The sequence below is a fragment of the Eleutherodactylus coqui genome, chromosome 12 (genome assembly GCF_035609145.1).
Source record: "Eleutherodactylus coqui strain aEleCoq1 chromosome 12, aEleCoq1.hap1, whole genome shotgun sequence".
In the NCBI taxonomy this organism is placed as follows: Eukaryota; Metazoa; Chordata; class Amphibia; order Anura; family Eleutherodactylidae; genus Eleutherodactylus; species Eleutherodactylus coqui.
The window spans coordinates 118,525,630-118,553,398 of NC_089848.1; the positions used below are offsets into that span (position 1 = coordinate 118,525,630).

Below are 27,769 nucleotides of genomic sequence, written 5' to 3' on the forward strand. Positions count from 1 at the left end.
TGACGCCGCCCACCGCGTGCCTCCCTCACCCTGCGCGGCTGCCTCCCCCTCCACCCCGCGTGCCGCGCCCGATGCCAGTCAATAATGAGGGGTATGGAAGAGAGGGAGGGAAGGGGGGAAAGCAGGCCCATATTCACCGCTGTCCTCCCAGCTCCTGGAAGATGGCAGTTCCCCAGCTCCAGCAGCCTTCCCCTGTGACATCGCTTACTCCCACGAGGAGGGGATGTGGACCCTTGCACCATACGGGGGGCTCTAGCTGGCGGGCCACATGCAGATATTCTGGATGTTCCTCCTTTTCTTCGGAGGCGGGCCAGGCAGCAACAGTCGGAACCACTCTAGGCTGTTCGCCCTCCTCAATTTGGGCTGATGGGGAGAGACCTGCCTCCCAGTTAGCCCTGGCCCCTTATTCAGCTCCTACGGGCGAGACCGTCCTGCTCCTACGACACTAAGCTAAAAACTGGTTAGCCGGGTGTTGGCAGGAGGGATATAGCGGAGCTTACACTTCTTGTGCTTAGTGTCGCCTCCTAGTGGCAGTTGCTATATCCCACGGTCTTTGCTGTGTCCCCCAATGACACGAGTGAGAAAAATAAATGGCATCATACCCGCAGTAAAGGTGAGTTTCATGCAAGTGTGATGCGATTTTCTATTTTTACAACGTATGATTTCAAGGTGTGAAAATCACAAGTGCAGCGATGCGTTTTTCTCACCAAATTCATTGCAACCACATTACAAATTGTGGGTTTACAAGTGCGATATTGGTCTGAGTTTCCTGGACTGATATCGCACTTGCCCGTGTAGCTACATAATTGTAAAGTGATGGCCATTGTAGGTAATTTTGGCAGTGGATGAGGGTCACATGGGCACTCTGACCACTCTGCAGCCACAGCACCCCAGACGCCTGTGTGATCGGACACCTTTCTATCATTGTTGTTAGGAACTATCAGTAATTTCTCCTACAGTCACTCTTCTGTGGGATCGGACCAGGCGGGCGGCCTTCATCCCAACACACATTAAGCCTTGGACGCCCATCACCCTGTCATTGGTCACCACTTGTCCTTCCTTTGGTACTAAACACCCCACAAGCTTGGCCATCCTGGAGATGCTCTAATCCATTCGTCTACACATCACAACCTGCCCGTCGTCCCCGTCGCTCAGATCCTTACCCTTCTCCATTTTTCCTGCTTCCAATACATCAACATCAAGAACTGACCGATCACTCACTGCCATATATTTCACCAGATATCCATGTTATTCACCTGTCAGCGGTCTGACTGTTCCAGCTGTATATGCGTCGTCAGTAAACCTGCTGCGACTCATCACGGCTCCGGCTCACTGACTGCAATGTAACGGAGCGCATCTTACCAAAGCATTCTGCTGCGGTTGTAGCACCATCTGCGCCGCCCGCTCCTCCCGGTCACTCTGGGAAGTTTGGATGCTTTTATTTGGATCAACGGCAGCAACTGCGAAGGGCTTGGAGAGCAGCAAGCAGAAATACAGCGGCGTCTCTGTGCAGTTCAGCAGCTTTAGTTTTCGAGTTGTCATGAATTCAGGCAAAACCTAAATAAGAAAATATTGACAGGATTAATGGGAAATACCCAAAAGGTTATACAAGTTTATCCGTCCGGTTCTCATGCATGCTGCCTCGGGCTGTATGTACACGGGCCAGTGCGATGTTGGTCACAGAAAATCAGGCAGATATCGCGACTGTGATGCATCTTGGCTTTAAAAACGCATCGTGTCAGCGTACACGCGATTTTCACATGCATGAAAAAAAAACAACATGTTATTGTAATAGTTAAAGGGGTTTTCCCGCGCCGAAACGGGTTTTTTTTTTTTCCTCAACCCCCCCCCCTCCCCCCCACCGTTCGACGCGAGACAACCCCGATGCAGGGGTTAAAAAAGAACACCGGAGAGTGCTTACCTGAATCCCCGCGCTCCGGTGACTTCTTACTTACCTGCTGAAGATGGCCGCCGGGATCTTCTCTCTCCGTGGACCGCAGGGCTTCTGTGCGGTCCATTGCCGATTCCAGCCTCCTGATTGGCTGGAATCGGCACGTGACGGGGCGGAGCTACACGGAGCCCCATTGAGAACAGAAGAAGTCCCGGACTGCACAAGCGCGGCTAATTTGGCCATTAGACGGCGAAAATTAGTCGGCTCCATGGGAACGAGGACGCTAGCAACGGAGCAGGTAAGTGAAAAACTTCTTATAACTTCTGTATGGCTCATAATTAATGCACAATGTACATTACAAAGTGCATTAATATGGCCAGAAGTGTATAGACCCACTTGCTGCCACGGGACAACCCATTTAAAATAGAACAGAAACCGCATCCCACTTACATGCAAATCGCGCTGCGTGGGAGGGCAATGTCACTTCGTTCACAAACCCACAGGAAATAATGGGCCATTCTTGAACGAGAATCACCCAAAAACAGCATATGCTACAATCTCAGACTAAGTGGCCACGAGAAAAATCACCCACACGTATAATCCCATAGAAAATAGCAGATGGAACGAACACAAGTTTCTCGACCGTGTAAATACACCCTTACATCAGTACAGCATAAGCTAGAGGCTATACTATTTCTGCCTGCTGGGGGAACAGTTTAAATATCATTACCCTTTATATTCACCTAAATAAGCTACAGCCCATAAGTATACAGTCAGGAGGCTGAGCTGTGATCTCCTCTATTATCGCTGTGTGATCATTATCAATAACTGTGACAGGAGTGTTTGTGTCCCACTGTGGGCAGTTGCTGTGGTAGGATGTATATAATAATAATAGTAGTAAGCGTCACACAAACTGAAAATCTGAATAGTTCCAGACATTCTAAGGCCAGCAAGATCTGAGCTGGTCAGAATTGAGATCACATGACCATCTGAGGAAAAAGAGGCCAGGAGTCTCAGATAGAGAAGAACAACTAACCAAGATGAGACAAGTTCACTTATATATACTGGGGGATAGCTGCATAATGCATGAATTAAAAAAATAAATCACCGGAGTGGCCCATTGATCCAATTTTAAGAAATGTATACTGTGCAGTATATATTTTTGTGTTGGCCCTTATACATCGATAAAGAAACAATATAATGGCCAAAAGGACACTCTTGGCCTGTGCTGGGTGAATGGAGCCTTATAGATATGCTTGAAGTCTATGCTGGGAGTTGTTCCAGGCATATACACCAAGCACAGGGCTCGATCACTGTGTACACGGACACATATAGACAGCCTTCGGGTGCCCATGTTGTGTCTCCATCATGATGTTTCTTGGCAGCATTCCTAGAGAAGGTAGAGGAACAAATCTTCCTTAAAGCCGCTGACATAATAGTGTATTTTGGCCACACTTTTGCATCTGTTAACCGGATGTGACCCGGTTTGACTGCAGGTCTCCTGACCTGAACTCTGAGCATTGTAGATCCCTATGATGCTCGGAGTTCGAGTCAAGAGACCACGGTCAGGCCTGGATACATCTGTATTATGGACACAAGAACGCGGCTGAAGTAGGCTGGTAAGTCACCGGTCCAAATATTTTGTCCTCTTTACTTCCTTTTCATCTATTTCAACTGCTACTGAAAAGTATGCACTGAAGAGGACTGTAAATACTTACGAGTGAAGACGTCTTATCTGGAATTAGGCAGCTTGCTACAGAATAAAACACCAGCCCTTCTTCATCCTCATCGTCAAATTCCACAGTGAGCCTAAGGAGAGAGAGAAGGACATATTAACGGGACCCTCCTCCTAAAGGGTGGCAAACCCACTTTCACCGAGACGGGTTACATCAGCATTATGGTTGCCTTCGTACAGGTGTTGCCAGTAGAGCAAAATGTGATTGTTCCCAGCAAGAGAAGCCAAGTCATCTTGTAGATATGAGACCTTGTAATGGCTACAAACATACATGATGTTACAGCGAGCTTTATATTTACACACATAAAAGGCACAGACATGGTGTGATTAATTTGCACTTAATAAAATACCAGAATAGGATGAATAGAGGAGTGAATACTTTATTAGTCCACTGATAAGGGATATGAAAGTTTTATGGTCTCTAAATTGGTGTTAGGGGGTCACCAGGCCAGCGTGTTATCTGTGCTATAGATTTCTCATATTCTCCAATGAATGAAGCCTCTTCCAACGTTTATTCCGGTCTTGAGTCAAAGATGGTTATAAACTACTCCCAAATTCTTCTATGATGTTAAGATTTGCAGTTGCCTTTAAATATAGTAATCTTCATATGATCTATGCTGTGTCTGTGACTCGAAAAGTGCTCGGCCGCAGGTGATTCTGTCATTCTCTCTTTAATCGCGTGGCAATGCGATCTGATCATCTCTCTCAGTATTTGTCTTATTTCTCCAACATAAAGGCCTCCAACAGGAACAGATCAGGTACATCAGACGTAGAACATGTGAATGTCCCCGGGATCTTATAGTCCTGCTGTGTGTTGGGGATCCGTTTCCTGTCCGCAGTCAGTATATGTGAGCAGGTTTTGCAGCTCCTTACATTACAGGGATAAGTTCCTTTTTGTGTGTCAGAGGGCAATGCACTCGATTATAAAGTTCCTCAGACTTGGAGGTTGCCTGTAACACAGAAGGGGAGGGTCCGGGTGGTCAGATGGCCTTGTGTAGGGTATGGTGGAGTTTCTTTGCGGTTTTCCTTAGTACCTCTAGCTGTAAATTGTAGGTCACCACTAGAGGAACACGTCTGTTTCTTTCCTTCTCCTTGTATCGGAGTAGTTGATTCCTGGGGATCCTGGTGGCTCTGGTGATTCCTGGGAATCCTGGTGGCTCTGGTGATTTCTGGGGATCCTGGTGGCTCTGGTGATTTGGTCATCAATTGAGGTGGGATGGTAGCCCTAATTTAAAAGCATCCTTTTAAGATGGTATAGATGATTATCTCTGTCTGTTGCGTTGGAGCAGATCCGGTTGTATCTGATGGCCTGGCTGTAGACAATGGACTTTTTGATGTGTTTAGGATGGTAGCTGTCCCATCTGAGGTATGTAGGCCGATTAATCAGCTTGCGGTATAGGGATGTCTGCATTGAGTTGTTTAAACGTTTTATGGTGGTGTCCAAAAAGTTGACTTCTGTATACGAGTAGCTTAATGTCAGGTTTATGGTGGGGTGGAATGCATTGAATCTTTCATGGCATTTTATTAGTTTTTGTTCGGTTTTGTTCCAGATGATAATGATGTCATCAATGTAGTGGAAGTAGGCCAATGGTTTGCTAGAGCTGGAAGCCAGGAAGTCATTCTCCAGTTTTGCTATGAAAAGGTTGGCATATTGCGGTGCCATTTTACTGCCCATGGCGGTTCCCGCGAGTTGAAGTTATATCTCTTTGCCAAAGGAGGAAGAGTTGTGTGTGAGGATGAATCTTGTGAATTGTAACACCGATTTATAGGCAACCCCATTGGTTAAAAGGCAACTTCAAATCTCAACGTGATAGAAGAATTTGGGCGTACGAGTTTATAACCATCTTTGACTCCCTCAAGACAGGCGTAAACATCTCAAGCGGCTTCATGGTACAGTGGAGCGTATGAGAAATCTATAGCAGAGATAACACACAGGGCTGGTGACCCCCTAACACCAATTTCACATCCTTATCAGTGAATTAAAAATATTATTATATAGATTCTTTCCTTTGGATCTATTCCATTAAGTCTAAGGAAGAGCTCTATTACACATAGATTTTTACACGCGTAATTTGGACCGCTTATAACACCACTGATTTATATTGGGGTATTCAGACGTGTTTTTTACACGTATGTATTTTATGCCCATGAAAAAACAATTGCAGCATGTCCTATGTAGCGCTGCGGAATAAGTTGGCGCTATACAAATGAAGATTATTATTATGTTGGTCTGTATTATGTATCGAAATTGCCCAATAAAGTCAATAGGATTGCGTAAATATGCGCTGAATACACGATATATGCAAATTCACTACGTATTTATGCATGAAGGAAGGGCAAATCTACAGTACCTTTTTTTGGATGTGAATAGCGTAGTGAATATTACGCAAAAAGGTCCAAATAAGCAGTGAATATATACAGTTTTAGTCCATGAAAACACATATTTCATGGAGTGAACGCCCGTGTGAATGCGCCCTAAATGTAACTACTCCTTAACACGGCTGTGGATCTCTCTGCACTATGATGATGTTTCTCCCCCTCCACCTCTTTAGCTCTGAGCTTCCTACCTTGGAGGGTGGCTAGGGTGCCAGAGTAGGGCTGTCAGAGCTTGAGCCACCACCTTTGAGCTGCTGTACAGAGCAGTGTGAAGATGTGAGCCAGAATCCAAGATGGCACCCGTTCTCTGTGCTGGCACACCCCTCTGCGCTGGTTTTGTCCTCTGGGAAAAGTGGAGAGCCCGTCTGGACTTTGTAACTGGTGGGACGGATTTGGCCCGGGGCCTTGAGTTTGACACATATGGTCTATTAATATCATTCTAACATAACAAAGTGCCCTGAGGGGAAATTATATGAGGTGTATCCATTATTGCACTCCGAGCATGCTCAGGTCGTGGCAACCATGCTCCGCCTATTAGTCCAAATCGAGCATCTCTGGAGCGAATGCTCGAGCCTTAAGTCATTATTGGATCATACTCGATCAAGTGTGCTTGGACTGATTGCTGTACTGTATTCAGAAGCAGAGCTGCAGGACGCTCACAAATATGGCGGCACCCAGTGTCCGGGACAGACAATTGTACAACTCTGAAGTGGATCCGGAGACTGAGCTTGATACGCTCATCATCCATCTGCTGGAGCATGATCAAACTTCACTAGGCTTATGTTACATGCTTTGCTGACTTAGAATTCGTGATACTCTGGGAGTAACCTGAGAGTGTAATGATGAATATGGGGTGCTGGGCGAGGTAAGTAAGCCGTTTTTTATTTTTTCACACCATGCTGAATAGATTTCAATTTCATTTCTCTCCCCGTTCCACCCTTTAAAGCGGTTGTGCCAATTTATAAAGTTATTCCCTATCCACAGGATCCCGAGAACGGGGGTCTGGATGGTCCCGCAGTGAATGGAGCGTAGGTCGCGCCGACATGCCGCTGCACTATACACTTCAATTACAGTGCCAGAGATTGCCATAGAGCTTGTACTTGGCAATCTCCGATGCTGTCATTGAAGTGAATGAAGCGGTGATGCGCCTGCTCCATTCACTGGGGAACCAGTCATGTTCCTGTTTCCAGGATCGGTGGGGGTCCCAGCAGTCGGATGGGGATATATGCATTATCTATGTTTTATTCTTGCATGATATATGTATTTGCAATCCAATGTCACGACTTACAGCGCAGGCTTCACAAATGCCTGGAGCTCCATTCTGATGGGTTCCACACCGTATCCATGGAGCCGCTTCACCTTCCCAGGTATCTGTCTTGTATACTAGAGGAAGAAGACAAACAAAAGGTCAGAGCAAGCAAGCCAAAACCGCAGCTTCCATGAGTAATGTTCTCAGATAGGAGAGGAAGTGTGGCTACCATGTCATCTAGACTCAGAAATCCCAGCGCATATCCGCTGCACTCCATCTTCCTGGTGATGTCGGACAGGATCAGGGGAGTGAAGGATACATGTATGCAGCTCTGTCCTCTGGAAGGGACAATCTGAGGAAAATAACCAGGTCAACAAGCGACTACAAATATAAAAGAAGAAAAAGGTAAAACAGAAGGCGGTAAAAGTCTAATCACGGAGAACAGGCTATACGGCAATCCTCATACCTGCTAGAGCCGATGTTGGGGGAAGCAAGAGGAGTCGACATTTTGGATTCCAGCGTGCCCGATCCGTATGGTGCTTTTAGAAGGAACAATTATCGTTCAAAAATCACTCAAATGAGCGAAAGCGAGTGATAATCATTCAGTCTAAACGCGAGCCAATGACTGAGCGACGAACGTAAATCGTTCGCTTTTCGTTCATCATCCATTTTATGCAGGCATAAAAATCACTGTTGGCTCATTCACTCCTCATTCCGTATAAACAGCGCTCATTCAGCCTTTCACATTCGCTAATGCGAAAGAATTAACGATTCTTGTTGAATGGGTCAACAATAAATCCGCCTGTCTAAACAGGCTGCGCAAGAGCGAACGAGCTAGTAATGACGTCACTCGCTCGTGGAAACGAGAATCGTCTCTTCTAAAGGGAGCCTTGGCTCTCACAGGAGATAAGCCGCCAATTAGTGTCTTACGCCCCTTTTACTCATGATGACTGTTGAGCGCCCGACAGCCGCCCCAGCAATGATCCCTCCTATGTCTTTACCCAGGAGGATCATTGCCCAGTGATTGGAGGCGGAGTGGGCATGGGATTGCTCTGGCCCGCCCACTTCCATTCATAGTAAACAGGCAGTCATTCATAGATCAACAACCTGTTTACACTCAGCTATGCAGTGGCAGACCAACGATGATTTTATGGTCCGTATGAAAGATCCGATCAGCAATTTATTGCTGATCGGTCTTTCATTGCATGCATTCACACTGCACAATTTTCATGCAAATTGCTTGATCGAAGGAGCAGTTTGCATAATAATCATGCCGTGTAATGGGGGTTTACTCCCCTCTCCCCACTTGAAGTACATGCACGCTTGGCCAAGCCGATTGTGTGTACGTGCGGTAGGATGGGGCTTCAAGAGGAGCAGCTGAAGGAAGGTTCGTTCCACATCTATCTACAATCTATGGGCAGCGTTAGTTTTTGATGAAGTGGCCTCACCGTCTGCCTTGGAGTGATGCAGTATGGGTAATCAGAAGCGACTCCCTCGTGGCTTCTCAGGATGACAGAAATTAATTTATCTTCTTGTGTGATTTCACTCCCCGGTCCATTCAGGCCATCGGCCACTTCTTCATATACGTGTTCAGTCTGTTCCCCTCCTAGTTTCTACAGAAACAACAGGCATAAGTGCAACATGTGAAGTCCAGTCAAAATGGTCTGATGTATCATACAGATATTGGTGAGAACAGAGCAGGAGGCTTTATGGAGACACATGGAGTCACTACATAGGAGCCATAGGGAGCCGCAATACCCTATAGACTTCTACGCAGCTCTAATGTACCTCTATACACTGAAAGCTCCCCATCTAGAAGAACATTGGACTCCTTTGGTCTTGCAGCAATTTGTTGTGGTGTAGATCCCACCAGGTGATGAAATGATTCTGCAGAAATACCGGCCCCGTGGACAGGAAGCTTCTTGTAGTTGCTGCAGATTAGATGGAGGTGCTGACATGTTCTGACTAGCTGACAGGAAGGGGTCATTGATTCACGCTGCTCGCACCAAATTCTGATCTGTGCAACAGACATCTGGCTCCATCTGACCAGGAGATGGTTTCCCGCTGCTCAGTGATACAAGTTTTGCGCTCTTTTGCCCGCTGGAGTCTTTCTGTTTCTCTCAGACACAATGGTGCTGGAACTGGTCGTCTGCTGTTATAGCCCATCCGTGCGGAGGAACGGCAAGTTGTGCATTCGGACACGTTCGTTGGAGCTCCAGCGTTGTATTCCACTTCTCTTACCTGTGCAGCGCCTGTTGGTCAGAATGATTCTTGACATCCTCCTCTGACCCACAGAATCCCCATTGCTGGATGTTTTTCCTTGATCACGCCGTTGCCAGCTCACACTATTATATAAGAAAACCCCACGCAGTTGGCAGTGAGAGCCCGGCCCCGGCTAGTTTAGCACCGATGTCCCGACCTCGTTGGAAGTCGCTCCGATCGTGGGATTTTCCCATCTAAGGTGGATTCCCAAGAGGTTTGAGATTGGCATTCATTACTGTAAACACACAGGATTGCCAGACCGGAAGATCTAGTGCCACATCAAGATGTCATCTTATATTCTATTGGTGCAGCCACTACAGACGTGCCAGAAGGAGTATCAGGGGAGATGTTCGCTGCTGGGGTTGCAATGACACCGGTTTAGTATGGATATCCTACACAATCCGCAATAGGATCGTTTTTGCTTATTTGTTTTCTCATTTGAATGTTTGTATAAATAAATCAAAAAACTTTAATAAAAACATATTAAACATAATGCGGATTCACACTGAAACCGATCCACGGAAAACTTGTCATGTGATGTTATGCTTCAATCCGGGGTCACGGCTCCAACTTCCATACAGGGAAGCGCTAATCGTCGAAGCGAAGAAGTCTCTAATAAAGGGGCCAATCAGTGTATATCTCCATTATATATAGAACATAAGCAAAAGAAAGGGATGTTTCTCGGGTAGAATCCCTCCATAATTTGCCAACAGACAATACCACAACGAATGGCTCTGGACCAGAACTCCTATGGGGATGATATAACTGCTCTACTGCATAAGCTCTGAACTTGTCACAATTGTAACAAATATGTCCCTTAATGCGGCTCGTTCACTTAAAGGGGTTGTCCCGCGCCGAAATGGTTTTTTTTTTTTTTCAACAGCCCCCCCGTTCGGCGCGAGACAAACCCGATGCAGGGACTTAAAAAAAAAACCGCACAGCGCTTACCTGAATCCCCGTGCTCCGGTGACTTCTTACTTACCTGGTGAAGATGGCCGCCGGGATCTTCTCCCTCGGTGGACCGCAGGGCTTCTGTGCGGTCCATTGCCGATTCCAGCCTCCTGATTGGCTGGAATCGGCACGTGACGGGGTGGAGCTACACGGAGCCGCTCTCCGGCACGAGCGGCCCCATTCAGAAAAGAAGAAGACCGGACTGCACAAGCGCGTCTAATCTGGCGATTAGACGCTGAAAATTAGACGGCACCATGGAGACGAGGACGCCAGCAACGGAACAGGTAAGTGAAAAACTTCTGTATGGCTCATAATTAATGCACGATGTACATTACAAAGTGCATTAATATGGCCATACAGAAGTGTATAGACCCACTTGCTGCCGCGGGACAACCCCTTTAACATCCGGGATTCATGCCCTGCTGTTATGTGGATTGGGTCCCCAAAGAGTAGAAATCCTCCCTCTTAGGGTGCCTGCACACGAACGGAATTTCCAGCGCGTTATTTTAGGCACATTATCTGCCCCAGACCGCAGCCAATATACTCCTATGAGGATCCGCAGTTGTCCCCAGACGGACGGATTTGTATCGCGTTTTTTCACGCGCGTGAAAATATCTGCGACCTGTTCTAATTTTGGGCGGATTCTGAGCGTGAAGCCTCCAATACAAGTGAATGGGTGCGTTTTTTCACGCAGTACATCCGCAGTGCAGCTGCGGATGGAGTCACTGGTTGCTATGACTACAGGAAGTAGGCATGGTAGGAGGCGTCCCAACACACAGCACAGAGCTTCACAGGCAAATGTGTAGAGGGAGATAGGTAGTATTTCTTGCCAATGCAGGATGTAAGAATGCAAAATCTGTAGTAATGAATTCCTCTTGTGAATTTTTTTGCAGTGACTGAAATAAAGTCACGCTGGAGAAGCGCCCGAAAAAAGTTACATGGATCAACCATGCCCACAAAGACATCTGCTCACCAGGTGAAAGCATGTTGCCAGAATAATTTAACGGTGCTCGCACAAGCAAGAGGGACAAAACGGAGTCTAGGTGTTGGTTTTAAAGCTGTTTTCCAAGGAATGGGCAGTTATCTAGGGGTTGGGTTTACGATAAGGGGTGTCTGCTGGTTTTTCGGCGCGTTTTTTTCCGCAACACATCCGCGTATAACCGCGCGTGATTTTTCACGCATCCGCACCTATCCGTAAGCACATTTAGGTACCATACGCGCGTGAAAATCCGCTAGCGGAATCCGGAACGCTCGTGTGCAGGCGGCCTACCTTTAGAATCTAAACCTTCATTTGGCTTATACAAGAAAGTATTAAAATCTGCAACAATGTATCGGCCGGCGTGATCACCACCTTATACAACACCTACACTGATGCTTCTGGATGAGGACGATGATGTAGCACCACAAGTACTGGGGATTTTATCCCAGTCCACGGAGGAGTCATCACTTTCTGGAAGATCGAGGCTGGAATCGACAACTTCATTTCCATTGATGTCCTTTAAAGGAAAAGGGTCCCCAAACAGCATCAGCAGGTCCAGCAGCTTGGAAGAGTCGGGGTCTCGGTTATACGTCTCCCAGTCTATGCGGATGTCTGCAGAGCAGCAGTGACAAAAGCTCCAGTAACTGATCAGATGAAATCACTTGGACTTATTCAGGCATCTATGTACAAATGTTTAACCCCTTAATGACGGGGTTTCTCCTCCCCCCTATTTTTGCGTCGAGCTGCGGAGGGCTTAGTGGGACAAGTTGTAGTTATCACTGGTATTATTTAATGCACCAAATAATGTAGGAATAAACTTTTAAAAACTCCTAAGGGGAGGGGAATGGAAACAAACCAAATGTCCCCCTTTGGGAGGGTCTTGTTTTTGCAGCATACAGGTTGAAGCAGAAGTGACATGACACTTTATTCTGGGGGTCGGTACAATCAGCACGATTTAACTTAAATTAAATTTATGCAAAGTATTTTATTTTCTGTCATGAACTTCTGACCGCCATAACTTTATTGATCTTTTTGTCGATGGTGCCGGGGGGGCTCGTTTTTTACAAGATGATGTGTGCTTTCTATTGCTACCATTTTGGTCACTTTTTATTAAATTTTTTCTCAGAGACAGGGCGACCAAAAAAGCGCAATTCTGACATTGTGTATTAATTTTTTCTCATAACATTCAGCATTCAGGAGGAATAATGCATTGTTTTGATATGTTGGACTTGGTATCGCTGCAGCCGTATATTTTTATTGTTTAGATTTCTTTATTTTAAATGTGGGGAAATTATTTTTTTTTACTTTTAATATCCTATATTTTTATAATAATAAAAAAAGCTATTTTCCCTTATTTTTACCTTTTTATAGTCCCCTGAGGGAATACAATATTGTATTATATTATGACAGACAGTCTATCAAGACAAGCCACAGGCACGCCTTGATAGACACTCAATCAGGGCAGCCCTGGTGGCCTTTAGAAGGCCCACGGCTGCCATGACAACTGAAAGGTACCTTGTGATCTTATGATGGGGCTGTTGTTTGGGACCCTCGAACACAGATCTTGCACCATTGCTCTTGAGGCGATTGTAGGGAAGATGCGAGCGCTCGCAGTCACCACTAGAGCTCCTGTAAAAGCGCCCTAAAGGTTCTATTATTACACAAAAGTCTTTAATATTTTAGAAATTACACCAATTGCCGGGCTGCATTTGCACTTTCAAGTGCAGCCCAGCAACTAATTGGGAAACATATGTGCTAGTGGCTGCTGTTATCGCATGTGTAATAGTGCCCTACCTGGACAGATTGATATCCCTGAAGTGTGAGTTTGGGTTATACTGAAATTTTGAGCAGTGTATATATCAAATCACAAAGAAGAGATAGAGGAGCAGCACTTACCACAAGGACTGGGGTTGTTAATACGCAGGCAGCGAGAAATCGTGTCTCCACCAGACACATGTGTTCCAAACCTTAAAAGAAGTAGGTTTTATCCATTTACAAGCAATCATTTCCATAGAAGCCGCACATTCCCCAGTACTACATACAGAATGAATCCAGCCGTCCCTGTCCAGGCGCCGCTCACAATCACACCTCCCTCTCACACAGAGGAAGCAGACTACTCAGATACAGCTGATATCTGGCCACTATGGACAACCGAGATTCTTCTTCATACATCAGAACATTCCAGACTGCATGCTAGTACAATGAGCGGCACTTCACCTTATGACGGGTCCTTCTGTCTGCCGGTTGGGTCTTGGTCCTGTCATCTGGAAGTACAGAGGACATCCTTTCACAGTCATCTTTACGGGGATCTCCTTAGGGCTCAGATCACCGACCTAATGGGACCAATCAGTAGATACCACATAAGAGACATGAATCTACATTACCGATTGACACGGCACAGGGCGGGTTATCCCCTCCGATTACTGGCGGTATGGCGTTCCCATCATTCGTATTCTGTATCCCACCTCTGTAGTTACCTACATTCACCATCTCCAGTAGTGCAGAAGGTTCTAGGGTATGTTCACACGGCGGAATCTAACGCAGATTTTTCTGCATGGATTTCACTTCTTAAAACTGCGGCAGAAATCTGCGACTAAACCTTGACTTTCTGATGGATGTTTTGCAGCAGATTCACATATGGATTTAGCTCTGTCAAAAGGCAAAACCCACGTGTGGAATTTGTGAGGTTGGTCCGTGTTAAGAAGTGACATATCACTTCCTAACAGAGAAATTCCGCATATGAACCTTACCCATTGAAAGTGCTAAATCCGTGTGTGAATCTGCTGTCAGATATCCAGAAGAAGCTCACAGCTGAGAAAAACCAGCATAGGCTCCTCATACACTTAAGGAATGTCGGGGCGAATCTGCTAATGCCAATAGTTGAACCTTTTGGAGCAAATTTGATGCAGTTTTTGGCTCATTTAAACCACACCCCTTTTGCATGAAGCCACGCCTCTTGTCAGACACACCAAGAGAAAGTGTCTAAAACACATCATAGAAGTGCTGCATAACATGTAAATACAGCTTAATGGCACAATTTGCACCAGAAAACGAGTGATTTTTCCATCGTAGATTTGCCCCACTATCACAATCAGCCTATCAGGAGTGAGTAAATATACATGAGAACGCATTCACAGCAGGTAATGATGGCCGCTAGATTGTGCTGGAATGGCGTTCCTCCACCAGGACGCTGTCTGATGTATTATAAAAGCTGTATCTCGTATCTATCATTTGCATGTTTGAGTTTTTTATTCTCATTATTCCATGTTTTTGGCTTTTCCATAAAGTATTTATGTTTTGCTACTTTAAGTTACATCATCTGCGTTTATCAGAAGCCGACGTACCGTACAGAGAATCCCATCGGAATATTCTCCCCACATGTCATTATACGCAGTCACATCTATGGATATCTGCTGGAAAGGCCCCAGTGTCCCAGCACTTGGATGAGGGAGAAACGCCGCACCCTTCCCATCTGACAACACCGAAGCTCTGAAATCTGAGAACACACAAAATGTCTCCACATAAGTTTTCTAAAAAATGTTAAGCAACCATCAGGTTTGTTATTTCGAGTTTTTTTATTGGAGCAGCAGAAAATGGCAGCGTGTAGGCTGTCAAAACAGTTAGGACAGCAGCCCGAAAATGGAGATGATAGGTGGAGAGAAGTGTAAGATGTGGGAAATGGTAAAACAGGACTCACCTGGTGCGGACCACCCGTCAATAGAGACGCCGTCCTGCATGCTGTAACACACATATGCAGAACGCCTCCAACATCGGAGCTCTGTCCTGCATAGTGTTAGAAACGTGTTGGACCTCGTCCGACATCAGAGCTACATAGGGAATTCAGAATGTCGGATGAGCTCCAACACTAGATTGGAAAGGGTTAAAACCAGTAAATTGTTGGATAAAACACACAATCCTCTTGGAGCTACAATAATATACATATGATGGCCGATACATACGAAAACCCATTGTTTCAAATGGGCTACAAGGTTTCTGTATGGCCGCGATGGTTTCCTCCATCATCGTTTCTCCAAACCCTTTCTAAACCAGCAATATATAAAACAGAGTTTTTTGTATATATTTATAATGTTTTTGGTCGGGCACACCCCACTTATAGCTGCAAAACAACCCTTTTCCATGAATCTCAGATCACGTTTTATTTGAACTCCCTTCAGCTTTATGTCTTCTATTATATCTTATTCTACTCCTTTATTGTTACATAATTTAACTCCGTTTATTTATTATCTTTTATGCAGTTTTATTTATGATTTCTGTAGGATTTTATGTTTTATTACTGCGAGATTTGACTATTTATTTATTGTGTATATAATAGATATTTAGAATGCTTTAAACACACATGAAGATGCAAAACATTGTAACCCGATTGAAACAATTTGATATTGCCACTGGTTACCTCCGGCCAAGGCCAGGGTCCTGTAACAAAATATCGCTTTTGTCACCATGTGGTGGAGCATGCGCATGAATCTGTGGTCACCTGAATGCGCCATGACCGGCACACGGTGTGCGCTCCCGGTGGCCATGTTCTTCCATTTGCATGTTGGAGCTCACGGACCCACCGACACATGAACTTTTGGTTGCATGTTGGAACACACACACAAACGTCCGGTCATTCACTAGCTTTATTTCCACTGGTAACATGTTTCACTCCATGATTGTTTGTGCTTGAAAGAGGAGGCTGGTCTATCCAGATGTCCTCCGGAACGCGTTGTACTATTCGAGGCTGGTCTATCCAGATGTCCTCCGGAACGCGTTGTACTATTCGAGGCTGGTCTATCCAGATGTCCTCCGGAACGCGTTGTACTATTCGAGGCTGGTCTATCCAGATGTCCTCCGGAACGCGTTGTACTATTCGAGGCTGGTCTATCCAGATGTCCTCCGGAACGCGTTGTACTATTCGAGGCTGGTCTATCCAGATGTCCTCCGGAACGCGTTGTACTATTCGAGGCTGGTCTATCCAGATGTCCTCCGGAACGCGTTGTACTATTCGAGGCTGGTCTATCCAGATGTCCTCCGGAACGCGTTGTTCTATTCGTACTGGTTTGTACCCTGTTCTTGGATTTATCCATATCCTTCGAGCTCCTGCCTGGACATCACTGTGGTAATTGTTAGGCCAACATGGATACTTGAGCGGGCTTGCCTATGGATTGTGAGCTCCTCACCCAAGTAAGCGCCTTTCACATTGTCTTCTACATACCCACTTGTACGCCTGGAGCGCTGGGATTTTTGCCATTTGGTTTTCCTGTTCTTGGCATGCGGGTTGTGGAAGGCCTTGTCTGCCCGCTGCGGTCGTCATGCTGTATTTTACATGCTGCTAAGGGTAGATAAATACTTAGTAATCTCCCGCCTCCAAGGATCCACTCCTGTGTTTGGCTAAAGGACTTTTTAAACAGACTTAGCCTTAGCTACCTCCACAAAGCATCGGCCACTAGTTTATAGGGGCAGCACCAAGCGGATTAAGGCTGGGAGTGACCCCCGCCATTAAGTTCGCCTAGACAGATGATTTTCCTCAGTGCGGCAGTGTCTTGTGGCGCTATAAGAATCATCCTGCCCCTGGCTCGGTCTCTCCCCCCCTGATGTTCTGGGGCACTGCCCCTGCAACGCAATCGCTGATACTGTATTTAGGTTATGATCCTGGTTATAGTATTGTAACTGTGAACACAGGTTGCTCTGCGCTGTTTTTATGTATTAAGCTTGGTTCTGGTACTGTATTTATGTGAGTAGGCTTGGTTCTGGTTATGAGTTTGTCCTGATGTTGTACTTATGTTAAGAACTTGGTACACTGCACACTGTATAATCAGTGCAATGTATATATATTTTATGAAAAAAATTCCACACTAGTGCCGTCCAACCTAAGGCTGCCCTCACACAGGCGTTTTTGTATAGTGTTTAGAGCTGCCTTTTTAGCACTGCACTAAACTTTGTACAACGCTGCCATTCATTTCAATGGGGCTGCTCACACAGGAGTCAAAACGCAACGTCTTAAACGCTGCACGTTGACAGCGATGCATGTTCTATCTTTGACCGTTTTCAGCCCTGCGTCACCCATTGAAATGAATGGGAAGCAGTTTCAGCGCTAAACCCAAGCCCTAGCTACACTACCTAAAAAAAAATCAATACTCACCTAGCTGGCGCTGTCCAGGTCCCTCCCTCTTCGGAGCTTCGGGCAGGCTTCCAGGCACTCGTGATTGCCGACAGAGCATCTTTTGCTGGTAACAGAGTTTGAAGACCTCGCCTCCAGCAAGAGATTGCTCTCATAGGTTCCTCGAGCACTGGCTCAGCCAATCAGAGCCAGCGCTCAATGAACCAATCACAGCCATTCAATGCATGGCTGTGATTGGTGCATTCAGCGCTGACTCTTATTGCCTGAGCCTGCAGGTCAGTCCGTGGCTCAGCCAATCACAACAATCCCTTGCTGGAGGGGAAGTCTTCAAACCCCGTTACCAGCAAAAGATGCTTTGTCGGCGCTGACCAGTGCCCGTAAAACTTCCCGGAGCTCCAGAGAGCAGCGGGAGGGACCCAGACAGCGCCAGTTAGGTGAGTCTTACTTATTTTTTTTTTAGATTCCTTGCTGAAAAAACGCAGCCAAAACGCTGGCAAAATGCATGCCGTTGCTGATGAAACCACAGGAAATGCAGCGTTGAAAAATGCAAACGCCTGTGTGAGGGAGGCCGAAGTCCGGCACTGCTGATGTTTTCATAGGCTTTGTCATAATAAAGCATCCAGTTTACCTACCGGCATCCAACTTTCTTGTTATTTCTTTGGCAAACCGAGCCGTCCTCTGTGTAAGAGAACTGAAAGATGGAAAAGATTCAGAATCACATATACCAATTCACTGAGATCTACAGCAGAGGTTCCACAATGGGATACTGCTTGATGTCCGCACTATTGCTCCATTAACCCCTTAGTGATGAAGTCTGTTTGCTCCTTAGTGATGGAGCCAAATTTTGGAAATCGGACATGTGTCACTTTAACACAGAATAACTCTGTAAAGGTTCTGCATCTCCAAGTGATTCTGACATTGTTTTTCCGCCACATATTGTACTTCATTTAGGTGGTAAAATTAGACTGATAAAATTTATGTATATTTATTAAAAGTGCCAAAATTTGGATAATTTTGAAAAAAATTGTCACATTTTCAACAGCAATATATCAAATATGTGCAAACATACTGTACAAATGTTTGCTAAGATATATATTTCCATCTGTTTACTTTATTCTGGAAGCACATTGCAAAAACTTTATCTTTTTTTAACCCTTTAGGAGACGTACAAATGTAACATTAATTATCAACATTTTGAGGAACATAGGTGTCAGGATGATCGAGACCCCTAAAAATGACCCCATTTTGAAAAATATACCCCTTAATGTATTCACTGAGGGGGTCAGGAGGATTTTGATCCCACGTTTTTTTTTTCATGAGTTAATGCAATTTAGAGGGAAAGAAAATAAAATGTCATATTTTTGCAAATATGTCATTATAAAGACAATTTTTTTCTCTATAGTGCACATGAAAATAAAGACTTTCATCCTCGGCGGGCAAAGTCCAGGACCTAAACTTTAGAATATTGTCAAGGTGGTATAGAACGCCGGATCGACTTCAGAGAATGTTCCCCCAGATCTCCTCCGCCTGTTGGAGATGTAATGACAGTAGAGACACAATGCTACATATCTGGTGGGGGTGTCCCCAGGTGTCAAATCTATGGAGGGAAGTGATAGAGCTATATAACCATATCTGCCATGGGGGGGCGGGGGGTGTCTCCTACCCCGGAGCTGGCTCTTCTCTCTATGATACCAGGATCGATAAGTACAGCCAAGAGAGGCATCCTCCGATTCTTTATCATTGCAGTCAGGAGGATCATCCCAAGATTGTGGCGCTCCAGTGTCGCCCCAAGCCGCGTAATGTGGGTTGAGGAGATGCATACACTAATGTACTTTGAAGAGCTGGGAGCGGACGAGCCAGAAGCCTGGGAGGAGCACTACCATACGTGGCAGATCTGGACAACATTTAGGTCCTCGGATGCGCTAGGAAAGTGGTTGGAGACAGGCACTATTTAAAAAGTGGATGAAGAGGGCCCCAGAAGACAGGCACTGTGAGAAACGACACACCCAAGGGTCATTGACCTTCCCCATATAGGCCTCCCTTTTGTGATTAACCCTGGCTATGATCCCCCTCCGGCGTTTGAAGAGCCTGGTGGGTCGCCTGTATGTTGTATGTTTAATTGTTTGTCTGCCTTGATTCCATATCCGAATCTCTTTTCTGATGAATGAGTGTGAAAGCAAGAACGAGGCCTAAGAAGAAACCCAGCTAGACGATAGAGAGAGTAATAGATAATTAAGACCAACAGACAGAAGAAGAAAGAGATATATAAGTAGAAACTAGATCGTACCAACACAGGGAAAATATTAAATACAGGGGAGGGGGAAAAAAAAGGAAAAAAATAAAAAAGTTAACCAAGATTCCTCCCTAGATAGTGATTTTTGAAGTCCGGGTATCCCATTCTTGTTTGAAGAAGCCAAATTGTTGGACTGTTGGACTATAGAAATTGATCCAGACGATGCTCAAGCTGTCCTACTCATACATTGACATCGAATTCATTATACTGAATATAGTGCACGACTGCCCCCCCACCCCCTCCCACCCATTACCATTTCCTTCCCTGTTACCCCTCTTTTATTTTTGCGAATGTATATTTGTTTTGTTAAAATGCTCAATAAAAACGTTTTTGAACCAAAAAAAAATAAAGACTTTCACCCCAAAATGGATACCCCTGTTTGTCCTGAGTTCAGAAACATACCCATTGTGGCCCTAATCTTCTGTCTGTATGTACAACGGGCCCAAACTGAAAGGAACAGCCGGTGGCTTTCAGGACAGAAATTTAGCTTGAAGGTGATTTAGGGCCCATTGCCACTTGTAGAGCCCATGAGTGACCAAAACGATGGAGAACCCCCACAAATAACCTAATTTTGAAAACTAGATGCCTTAACACATTCATCTAGGGGTAAACAGCTTACATAAATGTTGGCGCACCCAGATTATTGTGTATGACTGCTGGGAGTGTGACTTCTAAGACCCCCATGGATTGCTAGAACGTTCTAGCTGATGTGGACATCCCATCACTGTCATTGCTCTCTAGCTAGAGACGGGCCCATAGCCTTTCTATTGAGTCCATCTTCAGCTAGCAAGCAGTGACCGCACTCAAACAAGCGCTTCAACTGGTTCATTCCAACGATCAGCAGCTGGAACTGCAGAGACCAAAACCTTTGACATATCCCTATGACAAGTCATAAGTTTGTAGAAAGCACAGTCACTCTTTACAGCAAGATGCTTAACCCTGAATGTAGGAGCTGATATTTCACTGATTTGTATTTTAGGTTGTTTATCGGAAATGAGGATAGTAAAAAGAAATGCAGAAAGTATTACCAAGAGCCCTTCACCTTAAAGGGGTTGTCGAGATGCAAATCACTGATGGCCTATCTTCATGACAGGTTATCAATAGTAAATTGTTAGGGGTGCGCCACCTGGGACCCCGCTAATCAGCTGTTGGCTGATGTGCTGGTGCACTGAGCTAAATTCTGCAAGAAGCAGACAGCTCTGTTCCTACTGCAGTGGTCAGTCCTGGAATTACAGGCAAAGTTACTAGTCACGTCAGTGGGAAAATTGTAATACGAAGCCAGGACTCTTCCGTTGATAACCGAGTTGTCTACTTCCTGCAGAAATCAGCTCAGTGCACAAATGCGCCGGTCTAGAAAAAAGCTAGACACTTAGACAATCCCAGATGGCGGACCCCCACAGAGCACTATTGATGGCCTATTCTGATAAAGGCCAGCACTAGTTTAGAACCCCTTTAATATATTCATACAGTGCAGCAGAGGCGAGTATATCGCTGCAGCAGAGCTCATTTTGCTATCTGGCTCCACTTCTTATGATATAATGATATGTTCTTCGTGTTTCACATATTACATAATGTCAAGTGTTATCTGGTGACAAGGTGGTGCCCAATATATATATATATATATATATAGCTACATGACATTACATCTATGCACGGTCTTGTACATATGACTTACTCAGAGCTTCTTGGAGTCTGCAGTGTAAGGCAACCACTGAAATAGGAGACTCGTAGTGAAAATGGCGCAGATATTCCAGAATGGTTTCTTACAGTCAGCATCCGTTTTGCTGTGCTCTGCAAAGTAACCTCTGACCCAAAGTCCAGGAGCAAGTCTTGATCGTTTGATGAAAGTAAATCATTGGAGCTGCAGGAAAAACAGAAATAAAGAAGATTAGGGCCTGCTCCCCACGGGCGTAAGCGTGTTTACAGGATGTACAGTGCTTTATGCATCAGAATATGTTATTATACTTTTTGCCCCTGCAAGGCCTGTTCATTTGTGCACGGCAAACAACGATTTAAATGGCTAATTAGTTCCAGATCGGCTCTTTTTCCAGCAGAATTACGCAGTGTTTTGCGCATTGCACACGCATTTGTTTCCCGCCATTGACTTCTACGGGGACCTTTGCTGCACAAGTTCTTTTTGCACGACCAAAATCAATGGCTTCTATTCCCTACGTTTTGAGTGTACAAATTTTGGGGGCAGAAACACGCCGGTGTGAAGCCAACCGTATAGTAAAAGGAACTACTGTAAAGTCCAGAGTGATGGGAAACGCTGGTGGTCGGAGTTGGGGACGGATGGTTCGGCAGCCATACCTCTCCTGTGGAGCTGATGAGGAGTAGCTGACATGAAGGCCTTTAGCTTTTGCTTTCACGTTTAGCACCAAAGGGTCCTTCATGTCTTCAACCAGACAACATAAAGTCAGGTCATTAACTTCATCCTAAACAGAAACACCGATGGTTAGAAATGTGCCAAATGTCCGAGCCAAGAGCTTAGTGCCCAGGAAATACAACATGTCATGGAGCCAACGTGACCCACGTGCCGTACTCGTTCTAGGACAAGATGGACGATGCATCCTACACGATTACAATGTAAATATCCATGGGATTAATGACCAACGATGGGCAATTCAACAGTCCTGCGTCTGAGCATGTGAGATTGCAACAGGACTAAGGCTAACCTCACTGTGTGTGGTCTATGCAGTATGTCAGAGGTGTAGTGTACGCCAGGAGTATCATATACCGCTGACATATATAGCCATACAGTGATAAGCACCATCCTACCAAAACTAATTGGACACCTGAGCAAGAATCCCAACTAGTATTTATTTCCATATGTTAATACTTAGTGGGACTCTCTCGGCCCTAATGACATCAGATGCTCAACGTGGCATACTTTATACTAACGGCTGAGACACTTCAGCTGGTATTTCCCTCTATTCATCCTGCGAACGTCTGGCGAGTTCTCTCACAGGTGATGAATGCTGTTCATATTTCCTGACTCAATGTTCCGGTTCGTCCCAGAGATGTTCAGTAGGGATCAGGTTGGGACTCTGTGCCGCCGGTCCAATCGTGGAACATCCATATCTTCAAACAATATAAAACAGCGTTAGATCTGTGACGAGACGCGTTGTCTTGTTGGAAGTATGGCCGACCATTCCCAGAGTATTGCCACATTGTCAGCAGCACATTATTGTCCTGAAGGTCAGGGTTCACCTCCGTGTCTATGGTTCTTACAACCAACAGACTGAGACCATGCTACGTAACACATCCCCAGACCATAACGGACCCTCCGCCGTACATAACTGTTGGCACAACACACTCCGGTAGAAGGTGTCCCCCAGGATCCTCCACACCCGGTACGTCCATCTGAGGTGTAGATGGAGCAGTGTGATTCATGACTCCATAGAACGTTCTTCCATTGCTCAACTGTACAACGACAATGCTCTGTGCACCACTGTAGACGGCCGATGCATTGCTCTTCATGATGGACGGCTTGTGTGCAGCGATATAACCCGTATATCCAACAGTGTGTAGCTCCCATCACAGACTATGGCTGACCCCTCCAAGGATCGGCATGGTTTAGGACACGTGACCTGCTAATAACACGATCCATTCTACTGATAGGTGTCCAAATTGTTTTGGTCGCATAGTGCACATTGGCCACAATGCAAAAAAAAAAAACCCTACGTATCTCCCACTAGTATATTGTTTTATTGTTTCTTGTGATTCCTGTAGCCCGCTTCACTTTTTTACCCAGTTATAAATGGTAATCCAACACATATCCACCTGACGGAGGCAAAAAGGACACTTTTGGCTTCCATTGGTTAAACTGGAGCATATGGCGGTTCCAGCACGTAAATCTCAACATGTTCACTAAACACAGTGTGAATCAGAGGCGTAACTTGAAGCTCCTGGGCCCCAATGCAAAACCTGTAACGGGGCCCCAACTATAATGCTTTAATTATAGTACTGGGCTCCCTATATGGAGAAGAGAGGCCTTATGGGCCCCTAAGGCTCATGGGCCCGGGTGCAACCGCATCCCCTGCATTCCCTATAGATACGCCAGTGGTGTGAATACAAGCTAATGCTTTCGTCTCCCAAGAGAGAAGCAACACAGATAAGTCTAGCAGCGACTTATTCCTCACGTGCCATTAAAATAAACACGACCAATTAGCCAATCTGAGAGTGCGGTGGATAAGGAATGCCAGAGATACAGCTTGTCCAAACAAAGCATTCAGCTAACAGCTTTCTACTATGTTTGGCCGGCTAATGCACATCGGTGATGTGTAACAACTGAAATAAATATCGTTAGATTATCACCCAGTGTCAGGCAGCTGCTGCAAAAGCTACTATCAACCTGAGAAGAATAAAAGAAACCGACCATAAAACAAAGTTTTGCAAAGCTGTGTAAAAAAAAGCAAAAACAAGAAGAGCGTTAGGGGAATAAGATGTTAATTACCAACGTAGAGGTTTCCAGGGTGACACACATCTCCGACTCTTCATTAGGTCCTAACACACCATTCCTGGGGGTAACAGTGACCGAGCAGGCGGCAGGATGGCTCCCTGTCAACTGTAGAAAGTATTGATAGAACAATATATATATATACACACACATACATGACATGCTTTTAGGTCGTTACCAAAGACCGGATGCGTCGGCTCCCGTATTGTATATAATTCACAGCGTTCGTTGCATTTATAATATTGTTGGAGAGGAAACAACTCCATTAATTGGGGGACAAGATGCTGATTGTGGGAGTCTCACTGTTGAGAGCCACACCAATCTCAAGAATGGGAGTCCTGTGGCCCCTGTCCTCCACATTGCGGGGCTGCTGCATCCCCCCCACAGTGAGGAGGGGACTGAATGAAGAGCTGGTCACGCACGCACTATCGCTCCATTCACTTTCAGTGGGAATGCGGAGATACCCGAGCGGCATCTGCTATTTTCGTTAGCCACATTGAATTGAATGCTCCAACTAAGCTGCACCTCGGCCGGCGCTCCCTTCATGCTGACATCACTGCGGGGGGTAGAAGTGACCCCCACAGTGTAGGGACAGGCAGAATGGCACATGGGAATCCCATTCTGCAGATCGGCGGTGGTCTTAGCAGTGAGACTCCCATCAATCAGCAAGTTATCCAATCAGCAATAGAGAATAACTTACAATTGTGGTACAACACCTCTAAAGGGGCCTTTGAGCCCTTAAAAACTGCTGCTTATCCTCAGGGTAAGTCATCAATCTCTGATCGGTGGGGGTCCACTGTCAATTAGCTGATTGAAGGGGTTACAGTGTAGCCTCTTCAATCTTTACATCTGTCAGTGCTCAGAGTGCTGTATAATTTATAGTGGCCATTCTGAGTACTGCAGGCACCGCTCCCACTGATGTGAATGGAAGAAGCCTGTAGTACTCTATTAATAATAAGGCATTCTGAGCACTGATAGAATCATGCACTGCAACCCTTTCAATGAGCTGATTTCTGGGGGTCCCAGGCAGCGGATTCCTTGTTGATTGGGTATTGATGGCCTATCCTGAGGATAGGCCGTACATTTTTAAAGGCTGGTCAACCCCTTTAAGTTGCATACATACCTCCTGCCAGGAAAACTTTGTTGGGAGTTGTCCCTGATTATACATTTTTACAGTTGACCGTGCTGGGACTCCGACATAGACCTCACTGAACACCAAGGAACTGGAAAGAAGGCAAACCTGAGGCATCTGGACATCAGCCGTGACAGGAAGGTAGCTGGAACAAAGGGAACAGTTAAGAGAAACGCTCAACTGGAAGACTCAGATAAGAGACATCCAGTAGTCCAATGACGGAGGCGTTGTATGGGCGCACTCAGACACCAAAGAAGAATTAGGCATTTAATGTTCATGCTGCTGAAGCAAGCTATGATCTCACTAAACCACATCCTGTCCAGCGTGGCCGCCTACGGCAGACAATCAGCGCACTGCATTGCAGCCTGATGTATACATCGGATTAATCGCCTAGCCCTACCTTTAATTTGAGTCATTTGTAAAGTCAGTGCCCCAAGAGTCAGAATTGTAAAATCAATTTTAAACCTGCCCCTGTAGGCGGAGCTAAAATCATGTGTGGTAGCGGGCGCCGTAGGAAGGGGCAAGGAGGTGCTAAAACTGTGCGGAAAAGTGACTTTACCAGGCTCCCCGTACTAATCCGAGGGCTGCTGTGCTGTATGTGAGCGGCAGTGTAAAGAACCGTGTAGCCACCTTGCCATCCTCTCCAGTGGGCCCTGGGCAGAGATGTGTGCACAGCAGTGGCAAGACAAACCGCATCCCTGCCACGATCCCCTCCCCCGCTGACTCATAGGGTCCTCGCTCCTTAAACTACTAACTAGGGCCACAATCAGTAGAGGCAAGCGGCTGATCACATTGTGATACAGGCTGATGCTGGGCTGCTCTCTGTGTAACCTGACTTCCCCGTGCTGTAAGTACTTCAAGCACAGGAGACGGGGGAGCAGTGGGGTGTAGGGAGCAGTGGGGTGTAGGGAGCAGCACCGCATCAGCCTGTTAATCTGGCAAAATTGTTAGCATTTCATTGTGAAAACCATCCGGTTTGCAATGCAGTTATTTCCTAAATGGTTCTTTTAGGTGGCCAAGCTTCACAAGTGTTACAGCGGTGACAACCCCGCGGCCAACAGAAGCATCACGGCTGGCTTTAACCCCGCAGCGCACCGTTCATACAACCGATTATTGGGGCGTTCTACAATAAAGACATTTCCTCTTGTAATGTGGATGACTTGCATTCTGTAAGGAGAGGCCATTGCTTGCGCAGTAGTTCCATAATGGATTACATGGATACTGATTATCAGAATTGTCCCTTTTAAAAGTGAGGATGATCACAAATGTATACTAAGGGACCGCTAGCACTTGTCAGGCCCCACGTGGAATACTGTGTACAGTTCTGGTCACCGGGGCTCAGGAAAGATGTCACAGCGCTGGAGGGGGTTCAAAGAAGGGCAACTAAACTAATACATGGAATGAGGGGACTGGAATACCCAGAGAGGCACCAAAACTGGGATTATTCACCCCGGAAAAAAGACGGCTAAGGGGCGACCAAACAACTATGTATAAATACATGAGGGGACAATACAAGGATCTCTGCCAGGATCTGTTTATACCCAGGACTGCGACGGTAACGAGAGGGCATCCGCTACGTCTAGAGCAGTGGTTCTCAACGTGGGCGTTATTGCCCCCTGGGCGTGTTTTACTTTTCAAGGGGGCGTTGGAACATAAAGGGACGGTAGGGGGGCGTTCTGCGTTTGCTTTTTTTTGTCTAGTAAGTACATTTTTCTACAAATATTTGTAGTGATACCTCGCTTTTTGTCAATAATCCGTCCGAAAACAATTGGTGAAATCCTAAACCGGCGAAAGCCGAGGCAATTATTTCCATATGAATCCCTTCCATGTGATGGGAGTTGTGTGCAGCCGGCGCGCCTCTATCATATAATGTATGACTTTTATAACTCCATGACTCCACTACAGATCAATCACACTTCATAACACTGGATAACCTACAGCACAACCTAACCCACTGTGTTCCAGAATGCCACTGATTGGATGGAACCGATTCAGACTTTCACTTGTGTGGGTCTCTGGGAGTTGTAGTCTTAGTGGACGCCAAGTGCCTTTTCAGAGCACGGATATAAACTACAACTCCCAGAGACCCACACAATTGAAAGTTCCATCCTTTCAAGGCATCCGATCATTTCCCCATACCGCTTTTTCTAGGACTAGAGACCTGGCAGCTGTTTATTACCATAGCGATAAGAATGGCAACATGATGGCCTCCCTCGGTGGGGAGAAAACCTGTGCAGGTTGACACTGCCCATCGCACAGGTGAACAGGGTCACCCTGAGATGCCCTCCCCAATTCTCCATAGACCGGCTGACTTTTCCATG

At 45.9% G+C, this 27,769-nt stretch overlaps 1 protein-coding gene across 2 annotated transcripts in view; it reads right to left on the reverse strand.

Moving 5' to 3' along the window:
- Positions 1–27,769, reverse strand: part of DLEC1 (DLEC1 cilia and flagella associated protein) — a 102,250-nt gene that overhangs the window by 9,557 nt on the left and 64,924 nt on the right. For both annotated transcript variants that reach the window (XM_066585791.1, XM_066585792.1), the window contains exons 22-35: positions 25,440–25,593; positions 24,314–24,424; positions 22,168–22,292; positions 21,533–21,718; positions 18,197–18,255; positions 14,788–14,939; positions 13,661–13,776; positions 13,340–13,410; positions 11,832–12,055; positions 8,700–8,864; positions 7,481–7,603; positions 7,291–7,385; positions 3,610–3,700; positions 1,363–1,557 (exon numbers count right to left, since the gene is read on the reverse strand). In XM_066585791.1, coding sequence (XP_066441888.1) covers positions 1,363–1,557; positions 3,610–3,700; positions 7,291–7,385; positions 7,481–7,603; positions 8,700–8,864; positions 11,832–12,055; positions 13,340–13,410; positions 13,661–13,776; positions 14,788–14,939; positions 18,197–18,255; positions 21,533–21,718; positions 22,168–22,292; positions 24,314–24,424; positions 25,440–25,593 — 1,867 coding nt within the window. The remainder of the gene's footprint in view (positions 1–1,362; positions 1,558–3,609; positions 3,701–7,290; positions 7,386–7,480; positions 7,604–8,699; positions 8,865–11,831; positions 12,056–13,339; positions 13,411–13,660; positions 13,777–14,787; positions 14,940–18,196; positions 18,256–21,532; positions 21,719–22,167; positions 22,293–24,313; positions 24,425–25,439; positions 25,594–27,769) is intronic.